This window comes from Macrotis lagotis, chromosome 6 (genome assembly GCF_037893015.1).
Source record: "Macrotis lagotis isolate mMagLag1 chromosome 6, bilby.v1.9.chrom.fasta, whole genome shotgun sequence".
In the NCBI taxonomy this organism is placed as follows: Eukaryota; Metazoa; Chordata; class Mammalia; order Peramelemorphia; family Peramelidae; genus Macrotis; species Macrotis lagotis.
The window spans coordinates 93,694,578-93,712,642 of record NC_133663.1 but is presented as its reverse complement, the minus strand read 5'-3'; the positions used below and the strand labels follow the sequence as shown (position 1 = coordinate 93,712,642).

Here is an 18,065-nt window from a genome sequence, read left to right as displayed (position 1 = left end):
ATTATAAATGCTCATTTTAGAATGTATCAGTAAAGGGTGACTTAGTGATGACTGAACAGCAAAAAGGAATGAGAATCTCCTTTGTAGTCAACATTAGGAAAGGAAGACTAGAGATATTCTAGAATTTATGAATCTTAAGAATTTTATCTTTCACACATTTGTTTAAAGAAAATATCAACCATGAGAGTTGACATATTGTATGATTTTTGAACTGGGGAAAATTTCAGTGGCTTTTTGTAAAGGAGGATAAAATGTCCTTCAAGTTTTATTTGTGTGTTTATATATCTTCATAGCCAAGAAATATCATGACTATAAGCAAAATAGGATTCATTGAACATATATTCTTACTCTTCCTTTCTTCTATGCTTTGAAAAGATGCCAAGATATTCTGTACTTTTTTTGAAACCAAGTTTTTAGTAATAACTCAAAATAAGGGATGGCTGTTAAGCCATCTAATGATCCTATTTTCTTTCCCAGACTACTTTTATAAGGCTGGAATAATAATTACATAGTTGGACAGTATTTTCACACATGGTAATATCCATGCCCTCTCAGAAGATATCCAGATTAAAAATAAGACTGACCATTCTCCTCTTTCTGTTAGCATACTCTATTGATCAGCAAATAAGTTCTTTATTTTCTTTCTACATTTTGAATAGATTTGAGGTCTAGGAACCATCTTGATGAATATTACAGAGAAAGATGAATTATGCTAATGTTGGTTGGGTACCTTACATTTCTATGTATTTATATTCAATTTTTCATGATTAGCATTGACCTCTTCTAAAGACAACTCTCAAAAAATCTTGCTTCCTACATACTTTCATTCATTTCAATTTTTTATGTACAAAACATCAACTAGCAGTCTATACAGGTTTGATTTTTGTACTTGACTTATTTCTGTTTCCTTAAAAAGATTTCTTACTGCCTGTTGTGCTTCTCACTCTTCCTGTGGGTGAACTATTTGTTTCTCTTTTAGTTTATCACTATTTTTTATCACATCGTCTTTCTGCAAAAGCTTTCTTTCTGTTTTATTTCTCTTCTGTTTTTTTCCCTTTCTTGTTTAAACTTTACCAAATACCAAAACCATCTAGCCAATGCTAAGGTTGGAACATATTACTTCCCTACTTGGAAGTGGTTCTATAATGAATATAGGATAAAGTATGAACTCCTCACTTGTCAATTAGGACCCTTTGCAATCTGACTACAATCAACCATGCTAACCCCCACTGTCTACCTCCTAAATTCCTTTTTTAGAGGAGGTATTTTATGTATAGTAGTTTCAAAGGCTGTAGGACTTGTTTAAAACTCTGCTTCTGAATGTCTCTTAAGTCATATGAAACTCAAATATACCTAAAATCATATCCTTTTTGTTGTTTTGTTATTAAGTAGTTTCTATCATGTCCAACTCTATATGATCCCATCTGGGGTTTCCTTCGCAAGGATAACAGAGTGGTTTCTCATTTCCTTTTCCAGATCATTTTACAGAGGAAACTGAAGCAAACAAATTAAGTGACTTTCTTGGGGTCACACAGCTAGTAAGTGTCTCAGGTCAGATTTGAACTTAGGAGGGCTCACCTTCCTGACTTCAGGTCTAGCACTTTATCTACTGGGCCACTGATCAAAATAATATAATTAGTAATTTTATAATAATATAATAATATTTTGTATGTTATTCTATATTATAATTAATTTAATGAGTATTTTAATTAAAATTAATATTTTGAATAATATTTATCAGAATAATATTTTATATAAGTATAGAATTAATAGTATTTTTAAGATTTTCAATCTTAGGAGTCATCTAATTTGATCCTCATAATGTCATTGCAATATAAGAGCAATTTTTATTCCCACTTTATAGATGAGGAAGTTGAGGCTGAAAGATGTTAAGTGACTTAAGTCTCCCATAGGCATCCAACTGTCTATGCCTATGATTCAGATCCTTCTATACTAGAATATTTGCTTTTGTTCTATGCATCTTTTTAGACAAGTATTTTTAACTTTCAAAATCTTACTGTTTTCAAGGACTTTAAAAGCACCCTTTTTCATAGAAATAATTGCTACGCTAATTAATAGAATATTTATTCATTAATGTAGTTCCCCAAAGACCTCTATTACCCAACATTTGATTAGCTTAGAGTCACTTTGTATACTAGAAAATAACAAAAAATTATTTCTTTTCAAATGTTCTATAATTTGGATTTTCTCTTATTCAGATTAGCTTTTCAGACAAAATAAATAAGTTCGTGTAGAATATCCTTTCTATCATGTATATATATATATATATATATATATAATATATACACACTTATATTCATTTTGTGAGTAAAAATGTGTTTTGTTTACTTTTTGAAAAATTTATCAATGACAATGGCTTTATCTTAGTGATGCATTTTATGTGCATTTTTATTTACATACATGTTAATGCAAAAGTTAAATTCAGAACAACATAATGAGGTTGATTTCAGGGTGATGAATTTTTTTTTTTTGCCTTTGCAACTCTGAAAGACTAGCTCGTAAGACATAGAGGTGACAATCTACTTAAGTAAAGAACTCTTGGATTCTCAAAGAATTATCTACTGATACTAATTCCACTCGTCCTTATTTATTTCTGACTTTGCTTCCTGAAGATGGTCAAAACATCTATTTCGACCTCATCCTTAATAATCTAAAGTCAAATAGTATTAGAAAAACTGTTCTAATGATGGAGTCTGAATGAAGATTGAAATATATCTTTTTTTAAAACCTTTCCTATTTTTCTTTTTTCTTGATCTATGGAAGGAAGGATGAAAAGAAGGATGGAAGGAAGAAGGAAGGAAAGATAGAAAGAAAGAGAGGAGGAAGAGAGAAAGAGAGAGAAAAGAGGAAGGAAGAAAGAAAGAAAGAAGGAAGGAAGAAAAGAACAGAAAAGACAGAAAAGAGAGAAAGAAAGGGAGGGAGGGAGGAAAGGAAGAAAGCAAGCAAAGAAGGAAGGAAGGGAGAGAAAGAAACAAAGACTGTTCTACATGGACCAGTGATTTACCAGCATGAGACAGTTGATCGGCAGGCTAGCTTTGCTAATGCTATTATAAAGTATTGCCTTAAAGTATTTATGAAATCATCTGTGTCTTACCTAAGGGGGGGGCCTGCTGGCATAATCATCATTAGTCACATACAATTTTATGATCAGCACTTATAATTATGTCCTGTTGTTATCTGAACATTACCAGCCACTTCAGAAATCAGATTTATGTGAGTTTAAAAAGAAACTTTTACTTTAAAAATCAATGATTATTTAATAAGAAATAGTTATTCATCCTTGAGAAAGAATAAAAATATATTCTGAAATTCTTGTGACTGGAGTTTTGCTCTACTCCAGTGGGGTGGTCATAAGATACAGAGCAATTTCAGCTGTCTGTTCTCCATTTGTGCAGGTATAGATCTAAATGGAAGCCAGCACCACCACCTGTGTGGCAGAGATACAAGTTAATTTCATTGCCATCTTAAGATCAGGTAGAGGCTATCATGTGTTACCATGGAGACGAGCTATTATTTCTCCTTTGTTTGAGACCTCTGAGTGGGTCTGATATTAAACTGTGACACACACTTAATGCAAGAAGTGAACTTAGAGGATCTCACTTCAATGCATTAAAACCTAACGGGCTTTCATTTTTAGGAACAGGCATTGCTAGATTACTCTGGACCATACCTTTTTCTTCATAAAAAAGGTGTGGAATTGTGTGATCTGCTGAGGATTCCTCTGAGGAATGAACAAAAGAGAAAGGCTGGGGGAGGTTTTTTCCTTAAGAATAAAAACAATCCAGAAATTATTCAGCTTGTTAGGAGGGCACTAAGATGTATCAGGTAGCTTGCGTTTGGCAAGAGAATGGTTTCCAAAATGAGGTTTTGGTTTTTTTTAAGATAAATGATGGAAACAAACTATTCTCTGTATCTTTGCTTTCTTGGAAAACAGTGACTTTTTAATCTTGCCAAGTAAGTAGGTAGTGTGAAATGACAGCTTTTAATAATCATAGAAATCACAGGGGGTGGGTGCAAATCAGGAAATGATCGGAATTATCTTTGCTTAATTTAATCTCCCATATTTGCTAGTAATTTTATGCCTTAAAAACTAGAAATGTAACTTCATATACTACTCTGTAATTTAATCAGTACTCTAATACATTTTATTTTATATGTAATCTATACAGTATAAAGTATATAGCTATTGATACAGATCCCCAGTTACATATAGCCAACAACTGTATATTTTTGTAGTACACAGCGAACACTACCTAAAACGGAAGATATCACAGGATATGAATCCTTGAAGAAGCCCTACTCTTAGCTTCATAAATTGGGATATAACAGTTAATATTTCTGATTGGTGAAAATAAAAATTGAAATTCTTTTGGATATGCGAGGGTTACAAAAAGGATTGAGTTTAATTTCCTGTTATCGTTTTTTCAATGGAAAACCAAGCTGTCTTAGCTGTGCTGACTGTGGATATTTGATGAAACAACTTCTTACTAGAGGGTGAGACTGGAGACCATTTTTCTTGTTATATCTTGCTATTTAATGAAGAGATTAAAAGTGGTTGCTTCAACTACACAGAAATAAATGGACACCTATCTGAGTGCCACATTGTCCAGTCAGACCTAGAGCACCTTGAAGAATATTTGACATGAGAAATGATCACTTTCAAAACAAAACAAAAAAAAATTATGAATAGATACTTTTGAAGAGTTTTTTTTATTTCTCCCCCCTCTTTAATTATGTACATATATCATATCTGGAAAAATTTTCTTTAGGATAAAAGAGCTTAATCAGTTGTGTACTTTTATTCCCTGAGTGAACCTCTTTATATAATATATAGCATACATAATATATATATATATATATATATATATATATATAGAGAGAGAGAGAGAGAGAGAGAGAGAGAATATACATATAATAATATATGACATAAAAGTGTGATATGATAAGAAAGTACTAAACAATAAGGTATGTTTCTAGAGGGTGGATAGGAGGAACTTATCATAGTCAAAGCTATTCTCCCTCTTTCTTTCTCCAACAAATTCAGACCTTGTACAGAGTAGGTGCTTGGTGAATATTTATTTTATATTTATGGAATTAATATTAAAAAATAAAGACTTCATATGTTTTAAGCTATGACAGATATACTGATTGATTTTGCTCAAGAATTCTTTTTTGCCTTTCCATTTCTTTGTTTTGATAGATTACTTATTGAGAAAAGAGAGATAGAAGCATAGAAATGAAGGTGCTATAAAACAAAGAAGTGCAATTTTTAAAAAATATCTAAGAATTATGGTTTTAAATCTTTTTTTGGTGGGGGGAGAGGAGGTTGAAACCAGAAATTTTCATTAACAAAGAAAATCCTGCTCATTCTATCATAGTTGTCTATTTTTACTAAATTTTTTAAAAACTGGCTCTACTTTTATCAGAGATCAATATTTTAGCTAACTGATCATGGGTTTGGTAATCAACATTCAGGGGCTATATCTTTACTGATCTATCAAAAGTCAGCTGTGCCTTAGAAATATAGAACAGAGTTGGGTGGAATCTTGCAGACTCTTAATCCAAACTCTACCTGAATTGGAGTCTCTTCTCCAAGTCACTCTCACTGATGAATAGTCACAGAATTCATTTCCTTTCCTTCCTGATTCCCGAAAAACTAGACCCCACATCTTCTTCCATTTTATCAGGGACCCAATGATTTCAAAACAACCTTATGTGATGATGATTGTTAGCTGCTGCCTTCTCAAACAAAGATTTCTTGAATTTATCAATGGTGAGAGGAATAGGAAAGAGTTCCCAGGGGAGGGAAAAGAGGGGAGCCCCTGCTGTTAGGCAGCAGCTTGTAGATTGAGGTGTGATGTTAATGCCTTTGGGGAAATCAGTAGACCCTAATTCTGGCACAGGGTAGAGACAGACATCGCACGTCCTGACCAGATGGACATCCCCAGGAACTCCACCCACATAGCAGCTGTCATATTTATTTCCAAATGGAGGAACCTGAGAAGTTATTGGAATGCCATTTTCTGACTGGCCTTTGAAACTCAGTGATCTGTCCCATACATATTGAGAACATCATCCACTTAGTGCTCAAAGCCAAGATTCAAAAATTTCTTGAAGGAGACAGATGTCAGTATATGATTTCTGTGACTTGGTTAATAAATGATTCTCAGACTACAGAGCAAGCAGCACAGTCTAGTGGATTTGAAATCATAAGGCCCGAGGCTTAAGTTATAGCACTGTGACTTAGTCACAGTGGCTTGTCATTTAAACTCTATGATGAGCCTTTGTTTTATTATCTAAAAAGTAGGGCCAAAACTTAAAAATGCTAAATACAAGAACATTAGATAAGATGAGAGGAAGCAAAGTGAAAGTAGGGAAACAAGAAAAAAGGGAATAATAAAGAAAACCTGAAAGTAGTAAGGATGTCCCAAAGTCTTATAGCTGATTGAAAGTTTTAAAACTGCACTACGACTTTTGGGATATCCTGTACAATATTTTATGGTTTATAGAAGGCACGGTGCTGTGGGTGTCCTGAGAAGCATACTGAATATGCAACTAGAGCTAGGAAGACTTGAGTCCCTGACTGTGTAACCTGGTAAATTATGGAACCTCTCAGAGCCCCAGGCTACTCTCTAAGTCTCAAATTTGCCGAAGAGAGACCCTTGACAGAGAACACCTATATAAATGATGTCAAAGGTTTGATGACAGAATCATTTTTCAAAGCATATTTTACCTCTTGAAATACTTTTCTCATACAACGACCCAGAAACAACTGTTTTATTTTCTGCAAAATTGGGGGAAATAAAACTTGTACTACCAACCTCAAGGAACTATGAAGAAAGTGCTCAGCAAACCTTAAGCTTTTACAGAGTTCTAGACATATGAATTACTATCAACCTTTTCTTCCCATATGGTTAAGAGGAAAAGTGATAGACAGTGTGCAATGAATGGGGGCTGTTATTATTATTGTTACGGACCATTGATTCATTTTATTTCCCTTCCTCTCAATTGTTTTCTCTCTGCTTGGCTAATGTTCCCGTAATAGTTACCTCTCTAATCATTTGAATGTTTCTGTAAGGCAGTTCATGGTCTTGAACTTATAGAGCCATCCATGTGGATGGCAGCACTAACCTTGATAAGGATGGCAGCTCTAACCTTGAATTTACCATTAAAACAGCTCTTCTCCTTAGATGTGTGGCCTCATTTCCATCCATGAGAACAGACTCTGATCTTTGTATAAGAGGGAAAAGTTTACTTGATGTTCTTTTGACTCTATAAACACCTTCTAAAAGAGGGGCTCTCCCTGAGGATGCTCATAAGTTGTTCTAGAAACGAAAGTGTTATTAGATATTCTTCATCTACCCCCCCCTTAATTAAAATGAAAACCCTCTTCTTTCAGAATTTTGTCTATTCTGTAGAACTTGGGACTTGAAATCAGGAATTATTACCTAAAACTCCACACTCTAGCATCATCATAGAAAAGGAAATCTTGCTTTCAGAAGGAAGCTAATACAGTGGTCTCCCCTAGGATCTGACTGCTTTCCATGTTGAAGTTATGAAATAGTAAGTAGGTACCTAGGTGTATTTGCATTTTAAAATTACCTTAGAATTTGCTCTAGCTATAATCTATTCACAAGGTAATTTACAAGCTAAATTTTTTATCATGACTTTTCAAATTCTCTTTGGAGATCTATCACCCTCACTTATTTCATCTGCTACTAAGATGTTGCCTTGTCCTGTTCTACTCCAACATAAACTGGCCTGCCCATCTTCTCTGTATGTTCAGGCTGTATAGACTTGGCCCTAAAGAACCCAGAATGTTTGGATAGCAGGTGGGGTAAACCCACCTGTGAATTAGCAGGGAGATAAAAACTGGGTACTTCCCCTTCTGGGGTTGCTGGGAAACTCAGTAAATTCCTAATACTACTTAAATAATTGTAAAGTAAGATAATGCATAAAAACACTTTGCAAACTTTAAAGTAGCAGATAAAAGTGAATTATGAACATTACATAAAAGAATACCCTCATGTTTTTTACCATGAGGGCAGGGAGAGTAATGGATGACCATTGTTAAGTGACCTTTAACTCTGAGACATAGAACAAAGATTCCCTAAACTGGGAAAATGAGCCAATTAATTCTCTGGAAAGATACTTTAAGATTTCAAGACACCTAATCCTAGAATCTCAAAATCATATAAAACTTCACAGTTAGCTGCAGGGCAACATAGGAAATAATTCCAAATGATAATGTACTTGTTGAGTGTCATTCAGTCTTGGCTTGAAGACTTCTAGTGAGAGAAAACCCATTTCCTCTCAAGGCAGCCTATTATCTTTTGATAAGGGCCATCACAGAATTGACTTTGTCAGTTCTCTGAATCTCCCCTGCTCTGGTGACTTTAGATCTAAATTCTGTCCAGAATTCCTTGGACAACCACTAATCTTGTTTTTCTTCTCCCAAACCCAAAGCTCTAAAATTCATGCTTCTTTCTCTTTTCACCAAAGTGCCTACCTTTATTCCTTTCTAATAGCCAGATAACACAGGTACTCAAATTTAAATAATTATCAAGAAAGATAATGCAGGGGCCGCTAGGTGGCGCAGTGAATAGAGCACCAGCCTTGGAGTCAGGAGTACCTGGGTTCAAATCCGAACTAATTACCTAGCCGTGGGGCCTTGGGCAAGCCACTTAACCCCACTGCCTTGAAAAATCTAAAAAAAAAAAAAAAAAAGATAATGCATGAGAATATATTGCAAGCTTTAAAGTATCAGATAAAAGTGAACTATGATTTTTATGTAAAGGAATACATTCTTGTTTTACTATGAGGGGAAGGAAAGAAATGGATGGTCAGTTAAGAGAACTTTAAATATGAGACATAGAATGAGGATTCCCTAAACTGAGAAAATGAGTCAGTTAATTCTCTGGAAAAATCCTTTGAGATTTCAAGATATCTAATCCTAGAATCTCATATGCCCCCCCCCTTTTTTGGTGAGACAGTAGGGTGACTTGCCCAAGGTCACACAGTTAATAAGTATAAAATGTCTCAGGTCGTATTTGAACTCAGGTCCTCTTAACTCTAGGGATGGTGCTCTAACTACAGCACCACCATGTCCCCAGTATCCTTGCAAACCAAATCATGCAATTGCTCCATTTTTCTGGGGAGACTAGCAATGATACCATGGTAGCAACCACTCATTACATTTTCATTCTTTGAGTCAATATGCACTTATTGAGAACCTGATATTGCCCACTACTGTAGAAGACAAAGAAAGTAGAAGGTATGATTTTAACCCTCAAAGAGCAAACAAACACAATAGGTAAACGTGAAATAATCTTAAATTCATACTTTTGCAAAACCAATTTAGGATATTTTTTGTTTTAAAGTCTTTTCTATCTTGAACATAGATTAACAAGGCTTTACTGACAATTTGACACAGAAATATGATTAAATTTAAGACATCCATATATATGAATATATAATGACATATACATTTATGAACATTATATATATATATATATATATATATATATATATATCAAACACCTATAGTATATTGATCTATTTCTTGTTATGTTTGTAGGTGAGGTTGTTAATTGAGGGGGGGAGGCTTTCTGATCTCCTGGATTAGATCCATATAGCCCCATCACCAACCCCTGAGATGATTCAGTACACATTTCCAAGCAGGAAGACAATCAGGGGACACTCTTGATTTATCTCTTGATTTTATACATATTATATGTGTGTGTGTGTATATATATATATATATATATATATATATACATATATATGTGTGTGTGTGTGTGTGTATATATGTATATTTGATGTAAGTTGTTAGAAATATAAGCAAATTTTGATGTCAAATGACCAATAAAGCAACCTCATCAATCTTTCTTCTAGTTCATTATATATATTTATACCTACATATGTATATATAAAACATATACAAATATGTACAAAAACAAAAATAAACAAACATTTGTCCATCTATGGTGGGTGTTTTATTCAATTCATTCAGAACCCTTGCCTTTCTCTTTTCTTTTTCACCCCAAGAATAGACATCAAATCAATAAACATTTCAGTTTTCTTCTCCACCCCCCAGGGGGTTCCCAACCCTCTCTCTTCCAATCTCTCCAGGATCTGGGGTCCTCACTTTTTTTTTTAATATCAAGAGAGTCTGGGACTGAACTACCTGTTGCATTCCTTGCATTGTCTGTTGAAGAAACTGCAGCTGCTGGTCCTTGGTGAGGTTTTCTTCCATGCGGAAAAGTTGACCTTTCTCTTGTTTCAGCAGCTCAACTTCATTCCTGTAGGCATCCAGCTGCCACCGAAGGCTGTCATTCTCTTCCTTGAGGGCGTAGGCCTGGGCAGCCAGGGCTGAAGGGGACAAAGTGCAATTTCAGAAATGATTTCCATCAAATCTCTGATGGTCTCAATGGACCCAGGCGTTGGGATGCTTCTTGCTGGGAAAGTGATTTGTCTACCTGAGTAGGGAAACACCTTGCCAACTTGTGGCATTAATGTAAGCAGAAAAAAAAATAAAAACCCATAGGTCTTTCTCATGGTGGCTCATTCGGTGGGTTGTCCCCAAAGCTTTAATGCACCTATTTAGTGATCCATTAAAATTAAATCTCTATTAAGACCTTCGACTTGGTCCAATTCTCTCCTTTTACAGATGGGGAAACGAAGGCTCTTAAATGGCCGCCTGTATCTCACAGAGAGGACTCTAAAGACAGTGACTTTTCTCTTTTATTACAATGCTCCATGTTCATAACTTCTTTTATTGGACCTGATATGTTCAAGAGAATAGCAGGCACACACAAAATGATTACTGAATGAATGAATGAATGAATGAATGAATGAATAACACAATGTCTGACAGAATGGGAATCCCAAACTGATATTGTTAAGTCCTGGGTTTTATAGAAATAGTAATATTCGTCCATATTCTGATTCCTTCCTTTTTATAACTGTTTAGGATCTTGGCAGGCCAAGCTTCTTAACACGTCAAGATGATGGTCTTTGGGGATTCTGTGACATCCAAGGGATGAAAGAGAAATCTACCTGTGGCTAAATTGACCCTACACCTATTTTCTCTCATCCCATTCCATCCCCAAAACACTTATGAAATGTCTATGATGTGCAAGGTACTGAGGTCATAAAGACAAATAAAAGAATTCTTTCCCTTTGGGGGTCTTATATTTTATTGGGCTAAAAATGATCTTCTCTTCCCATCAGAAAGTAACTTTGTTTGGTCTGATTTTTTTTTCCAAACCAGTAAACATTTTGTAAAGTCCTAATAAATGAAAGGCCCTGAGTACACAAAGGTAGGTATGACAGCACCTTGTCCTTTTTTAAAATTAACTCTTTATTTTTAAAAATTATTTAATTTTTACTTTATTAATGAAACCAGCATTTCATAATGGGATAATAAAAAGTAATTTTATGCATGAAGCAACAAGCCTGCTAGTCTTTTAAAATATATAATAAAGTCATGTGAATTTCTTTTTTTCTTCTCTTCATTTCCTTCCCCTCCTCCCCCATGACTACCATTATACCCAAATATGTATAATATATTTAAAATCATTCTATAAACACTGCTATTTATTGCTTCTCTGACCAGAAGGTATTTAACAGTCTCCCTGATGTTGGATTTTTACTTGATACCCTCTCCTGATACAAAATTCATTAGTAATTGTTACAGATGGACAAGGAATCAACAAAAAATAACTCCAATTTTTCTTTGTAAATCAGCTGGGATCGATACTGAGGAAAGAGTGAAAGAGAAAAGCACAACTTAGAATATTGTCAGTGTATAATACTGGAACAAGAAAATGATCTGGGCTAATATGGAAATATGTTAAACATGATTTTACATGTTTAATCTACATCAGATTTCTCACTGTCATGGAGAAGGGAGAGGGAAGAGAAGGAGGTAGAAAAATATGTAAGTCAAAATTTCAACAAAAGATGAATACTGAAAGTTATCTTTTCGTGTAACTAGAAAAATAAAATGAAATAACATTCAATGAAAGAAATGAAAAGAAATTTAAAAATGGGTCTGGGGTCAGAGAACTGGATCTTGAACCCTTGCTCTGCTCCTTACTTCCTATTGTATCCTGTTTCATATAAACTTTATAGGGCTGAACTGATTTTCTGATGATAAGAAGAATATCTGAATGAAGTAGAATGCTCTTATTGGAGAGTAGGGAGAGAGAACTGGATAGGTAAGAAGGGGCTAGATTGTGTAGAGTCAGGATCTTCAGACTGAATTTAGGCTTGATGTGTTAATTGGGAGCTCTAAGAGAGCTTTGAGCTGGGGAGTGATAGGATGAAATGTGTAATTTAGGAAGATTAGTCTGACAAAGGTATGCTGAATGGATTAGAAGAAAAAAACTGGATAAACAAGTTTTTTTTTCCCTCTGGGTGTGTACAACAAAGAAGAAGCAATTTTTATAATTCTTGGAGATTAACCCACAAAGGCAGAAAGAGAGCCAGAATAAATTTGAGAGTAGAGACCAGGTCTTAACCCCTCATTACCCAGCTTCAATCATTTTCTCAAAACCTAAGATTGCAATCCTCCGACTTTGGTCTGACTTATTGTAAAGAAATTTCATTTGACAGAAGGATGATGTAACCGGGCAAAATTACCGAAAATGCAAAGACTGAAAAAAAGTGTTGGCTCTACAAGCACATTACTACATTAGCAACACTGAAAGACACTTAAGTCATTTCCTTAGCAAGCTCTATTTGGCCCTTTTTCAATTTAGAATGGCATTTTTATTATCATAACTGATAGCAGGTGTTTGTGAAGAAATCGATTAGTATGCAGGGGTGGAAATTACATTTTCCAAATGAATTGCAGAGTCTGCAATATAAGCTGAAATCTGTGTAGCAAAATGTGCCAGCACCATTATTTAAATAAATTATCTGAGCATAAATACATAGAGAGAAAAGGACCATCCATTCTTTTGGGGCCTTTCTCACAATCCTATGGAATGGCACTGCTAATAGTTCTTATTCTTGCCTGAGCCAAATGACCAGTAAGCTTGGCAAGCAAGACACAGCAGTGTCTGCATTCCTGGAAGAGGGATGTGATATCATTATAAGAATACAGCTGTAATATTAAAAAAACCCCAACCACACCATAGCCAATTCTATCAACATTTTTATAATTGGGGTGTATAAATGATTCATGTTCTTGATTAAATAATTTCAAGCTTGATATTTACAGATATTTTTTTGTTACCCATGTGGTAATATTCCAAAGGGTGAGAAATTATATATTGACTCCACTTAACTTCAAGCCACCTGTTTGTAAAAATGAATCAAAATCAGACCACAGCCCTGAGGCTATTCAACAGAGAAAAGCTATTTACTTAAGACAACATTTGGCTTTTTGGACAAGAGAAATAGCTGAAAAAAAGAAATACTAATAAATTTGGACCCAGTGAAATTGATAGGAGCTGAAAATCCCAAAGGATTGGAAAATTAAAACTTAGGAACATTTCTTATTTCACTTTTTTTTGTAACCTCTCTTGGAACATCTGGCAGAAACTATATCGCTATTTCAAAAAAGGTTTGAAAAGTATATAAATCAAAGCTGTCTTGATGAAATGTACCTCCTGAATAACTATGTTAATAGATGAATGGGTAAATGAATGTGGATAAATTCTAGCTTTTATTTTTCTTTCTGAAATAGAGAGAATAATGATAGTAAACTGCTTGTTAGGAATGCCAAGAGATAATCTGTTTAATAGCATAGTCTGGTTGACCGAGAGTTAGTACAGAGTCACAGTAGGTTAAGGCAGGGAGAGATCTTAGTCCAATTCCTTCATTTTGCAGGTGAGAGAGAGTAAGTGATTTATCCAAGGTCACCCTAGTTAACTAAGGAATAAACTGGATCTGGAAAAACATAATATTAACAAATTTTCTAATTAGAATAAAACTAAATTGAATACAGTCTTCAATGATTCAGAAGGCAGTTAAGAACCTAGGGAGTGATGATCTTTGATGCCATCAATAAACTAGGCATTTGCTCAAGCATATTGTGCTTGGTATTATTAATACAAAAGAACAGTCAACCATACACTTGTTATTACAATGATACTGGGATCACTGAATTTTCTGGGATCTTTGAAAAATAGAAGCTTGTTACACAATGGATGATAGTTGGGCTTTTTTCTAAATTGTGACCTTGTGAACTAAAATAGCTACCACTGAAAACATAAAATTTGATAAATTTGCAAATGAAATTTTATTATTAGGGAAAATTTTTATTTGCATTTGGGTTGGACAGAATATCATGTAATACATATTGTATGACCTACAATTCTATTCTCTATGTTAATGCTTCCTGATCTCTGCCTCCTGAGAAAGAAACTAACAACCATCCAAAATTTTCTTGGATGAAGATAGTGCCATGTTTTACTTCTTTTAAGTAAATGATCTGGTGAAAACATTGAAATTTCTAAATTATCAGCTAGAGTGGCTTCTAAAAAATAATTAGCACTATATGAAAAAATGTTATTTTAGGATTTGTCCCAGTATCCTGACAATATGTTAATATCTTTCTCATGTTCAGACAAGATATAACTAAATAAGAGAACACTTTAACATGCTGTTTCCAACTCTTTCTGTAGTTCTCAAGAACTGTAAATCTTTGTCTCACTGGGGAAATATGTAAATTTAAACTTTGCTTCATAGTGTCAGAATTCAAGGAGGTTGAGAGGCTGATATACCTACTGTTTATTCTTCATTTTCTTAGTCAAATAAAATGCTTTTAAGGTCTCCTTCACTTTGTATAAGTTAAAGGGGCATTGTTTTTGGTACAGTGACAAGAGCTTTGGCTTTGAAGTGGAAAGATCTGGGTTCAGATACTGTCTCCAGACTTGCTTATTATATGATTTTGGACAAATTATTTGAGTTCTCAGAACCTCAGCTTCCTCATCTACAAAATGAAAGGGTTTTGATTTGGAGGGTAGAACATCGGAATTATTACTTGGTCTTGGTTCAGGCATGAGAAGCTATTGGAAATTTAAAGGGGAATTTGTGTTGCCACCTCCCTCTTGGGTTCTACCTATTCCATGAAGTCTTCCTTGATTTCTTTACTTTAAATATTCTCTCCATGTTACCTCAATTTTTATTAGATAGTTTTGTCTGAATTCTTCTGCTGACTTATCACACCCTAACTTGTGTAACACTTATCTGTTCTTATGTCATATTTGCATATATTATATTAATAAAAGGTACCAAAGGAAAGTGTCTGCTTCACTTTTTTCCTAGGATAAATGGATCTCCATATTTAGTCATCTGTCTAAAGTGGTCCCTTTTAGAACATTCTTGGGAATTATGTCTTGGGAATAGTAAACTCAATTGCAAGTTTTCAAGACTCAGGTTTATGACAATGATCAACCACCTAATGTCACCCTCTTCGCCTGGTTTTCCCCTCCACTGAGAATGTTATTTGATATCTGCCTACAGATTAGGATCTAAACCTGGGTATAGATTAATGAATGAGTGTCAAGAGATTTGAGTTTAATGGCTAGGAACCCTATTAAGATCCTGTTAGAACAGAAGACCCATGGAAATAGCATTACATTTTTCTATTCTTTTATATGTAGTTGTTTATAAGTTGCTTTATTAGTGTTCCTGAGCGCTGTTTTTTTTTCACATGCATTTTATCAGCTTCATCAGATAGTAAACTGAGGTAGTGACCAAATACTGTTTTCTTGGCATTCTCCTCAGCTCTAAGCATACAAGATAAATCTTGACTGGGGAAAGTTTGAAAAGTCACCTAAAATATATGTAACTACTTTGTGTATGTTGTATTATAAAGTATTGCTCAAACATGCATTCATGAATCTGATCTTGCACAGCCTTCCCTCACTTAAATCTAATTTACATGCATGACAAGGCATCACATAACCAGATGTCACGGTCCTCTTCAAGAACGAAGGACAAACAACAGCAACAAGCTATGGTGTCAAACTTAAATGGAAACAGGGGTGACTAAATCATATGTGGGGATCTCTAATGGCTTCATATTGACTTAGAAACTATATATTAATGTTACCTATGTTCTGCTGTATTTTTATTTATTTTGTACAATGTTTCCCAAATACATTTTAACCTTGAATTAAGGCTGCACTTTGGAGTATAATGGTATATGTTTGATTACTCTGTTTATAAGGACCCAACAATGTATAAAACCCAAGATAAACTGAGGCTACTGAGAGCTGAATGGCTCTGTCATTCACAGTTAGTGACTTTCACAACTACAATGATTATGAGACTTCTCTCTGAAGTAAAAAGGTTCCAGTTAATCAGACTAATTCCCTGAAGAAAAAATCACAACTGTTTTCTGGTCCCAGACTATGAATTTCAAGAGGGACAAGACCATGTATAGGATGCTGGACTCTTACTCAAGATTTAAACCTAAGTTTAAAGCTTTGCCTTGGTTATTATTGTTTAACCCTGGGCAAGATAACCTTTTCCAGGCTCAGTTTCCTTATCTTTAAAAAAGGCTTGGCAAACCTTAAACGATGACCTAAGTGTCAGCTTATTATTCTTTGCATCTTTCAAAATGCTCAGCACAGTAAATACTCTTGACGGAATTAATGAAACATTTGTGTCAAAATTTGAAGTAATAGAGCAAGCAGTGTAAAGAGTGTAGAACAGCAATCTTCCCCAAATTGCTTTTAAGGAATCCTTTTAGCTACAGCTTCTCTGGATTATTATTATTATTATAACTCAGCATTGAAATAACATTTTATATTTGCAGAGTGCTCCATACAGGATGCTATTAGTAAGACCTAAACAAAAGCATAACAGTGCGAGACAAAGACAATAAGCATACTTGGAAGGAGAGAAGCCTCTAGAGCCTGTTATTGTAATGGCTTAAAGGTGAGCCTGGGAGATGAACCCGCAGTAGGTGCCGTTTAAAAAATCCAGCAAACCTAAATGAACCTTTCTTCCTTCCTGTGATATTTTTTTTCCTCTTGTGCTTCAGGTTTTATGCTGAGTCTAATAAGAGATCTACAGCACGTCTATTATCCCCAGTCTCTCTCTCTTCCAACAACCTTTATCTTGTTTGCAAAGGAAAATCAAAGGGTTAAGAATACTTTTTCAACACTAGGCTAATCTTGAATTAAAATATATATATAACAAAAAGAATTGCAGTATGAAATTCACCATTATTAATTAAACATATAATTCAGGAAGAACATTGAACTGGGTAAGGGTTAATACAAATTTCTAGACAAGATACATTCATGACTCTCATGGATGTCCATAGGACCTTAGAAAATAAAAAAAATCCTGGAAATCTATTAATCTCAAGATTCATCTCTTCTTGTAACTTGCCCTGCCCCAAGCCAAAAGCTGGGAGACACTATTTCTATTTGAATTTCATTTGAAGGTAGCCTCCATTACCTTAGGACTCTTCTTTATGAAATAATAGACAAACATAAACAAAAGGCAAGTAAGGACTATGATTTCCATTGGAAAAGTGAATGTTCACACCTCTGAGGAGACCAGGGATCAAAAAAATAAGCATGTGAAATTTAGTTTTCTCTTTAATATGAATTTCCTATATTTTGTACCTACCTGTCTGCAACCTCTGATGCCCTTTGTTATTCTCCTTTAGGTACTTATTAGTGTTGCTAGTAAAAAAGAGCTAAGATAAAGAGGGAAGAAGGGAAGGTAGTGAGGTCTAACAGATTTTTATGTTTAGTGAGAGGATTCAGTCTTATTACAATTTCACCTCTCATATGACACTCAAGGTTTGCTTTAACTGTCAAAAAGCTTAATCAGAAGAGGAAGGCTTCAAAATTTCCCCCATTCATTCTCATCCATCTGCAACATCTTCATCACTATCATCACCAGCACCACCATCATCACTCACATTAATAAGCAGAAATGTATCTCAAGCTTAGAGTGCTTTCCACAGTGCAAGTCTGTGAGCTAGTTGGTACAGGTATAATTCATTTCACAGATTAAATGAGGGTTTCAACCTAACTGAGATTAGGTTATTCACTTACAGTCATATA

General features: G+C 34.6%; 1 protein-coding gene across 3 annotated transcripts in view; it reads right to left on the bottom strand.

The window, feature by feature from the left end:
* The window catches only part of ENOX1 (ecto-NOX disulfide-thiol exchanger 1), a 310,832-nt gene that overhangs the window by 97,576 nt on the left and 195,191 nt on the right, over positions 1 to 18,065 (bottom strand). For all 3 annotated transcript variants that reach the window (XM_074191720.1, XM_074191718.1, XM_074191717.1), the window contains exon 10: positions 10,208 to 10,392. In XM_074191720.1, the coding sequence (XP_074047821.1) occupies positions 10,208 to 10,392 (185 nt within the window). The remainder of the gene's footprint in view (positions 1 to 10,207; positions 10,393 to 18,065) is intronic.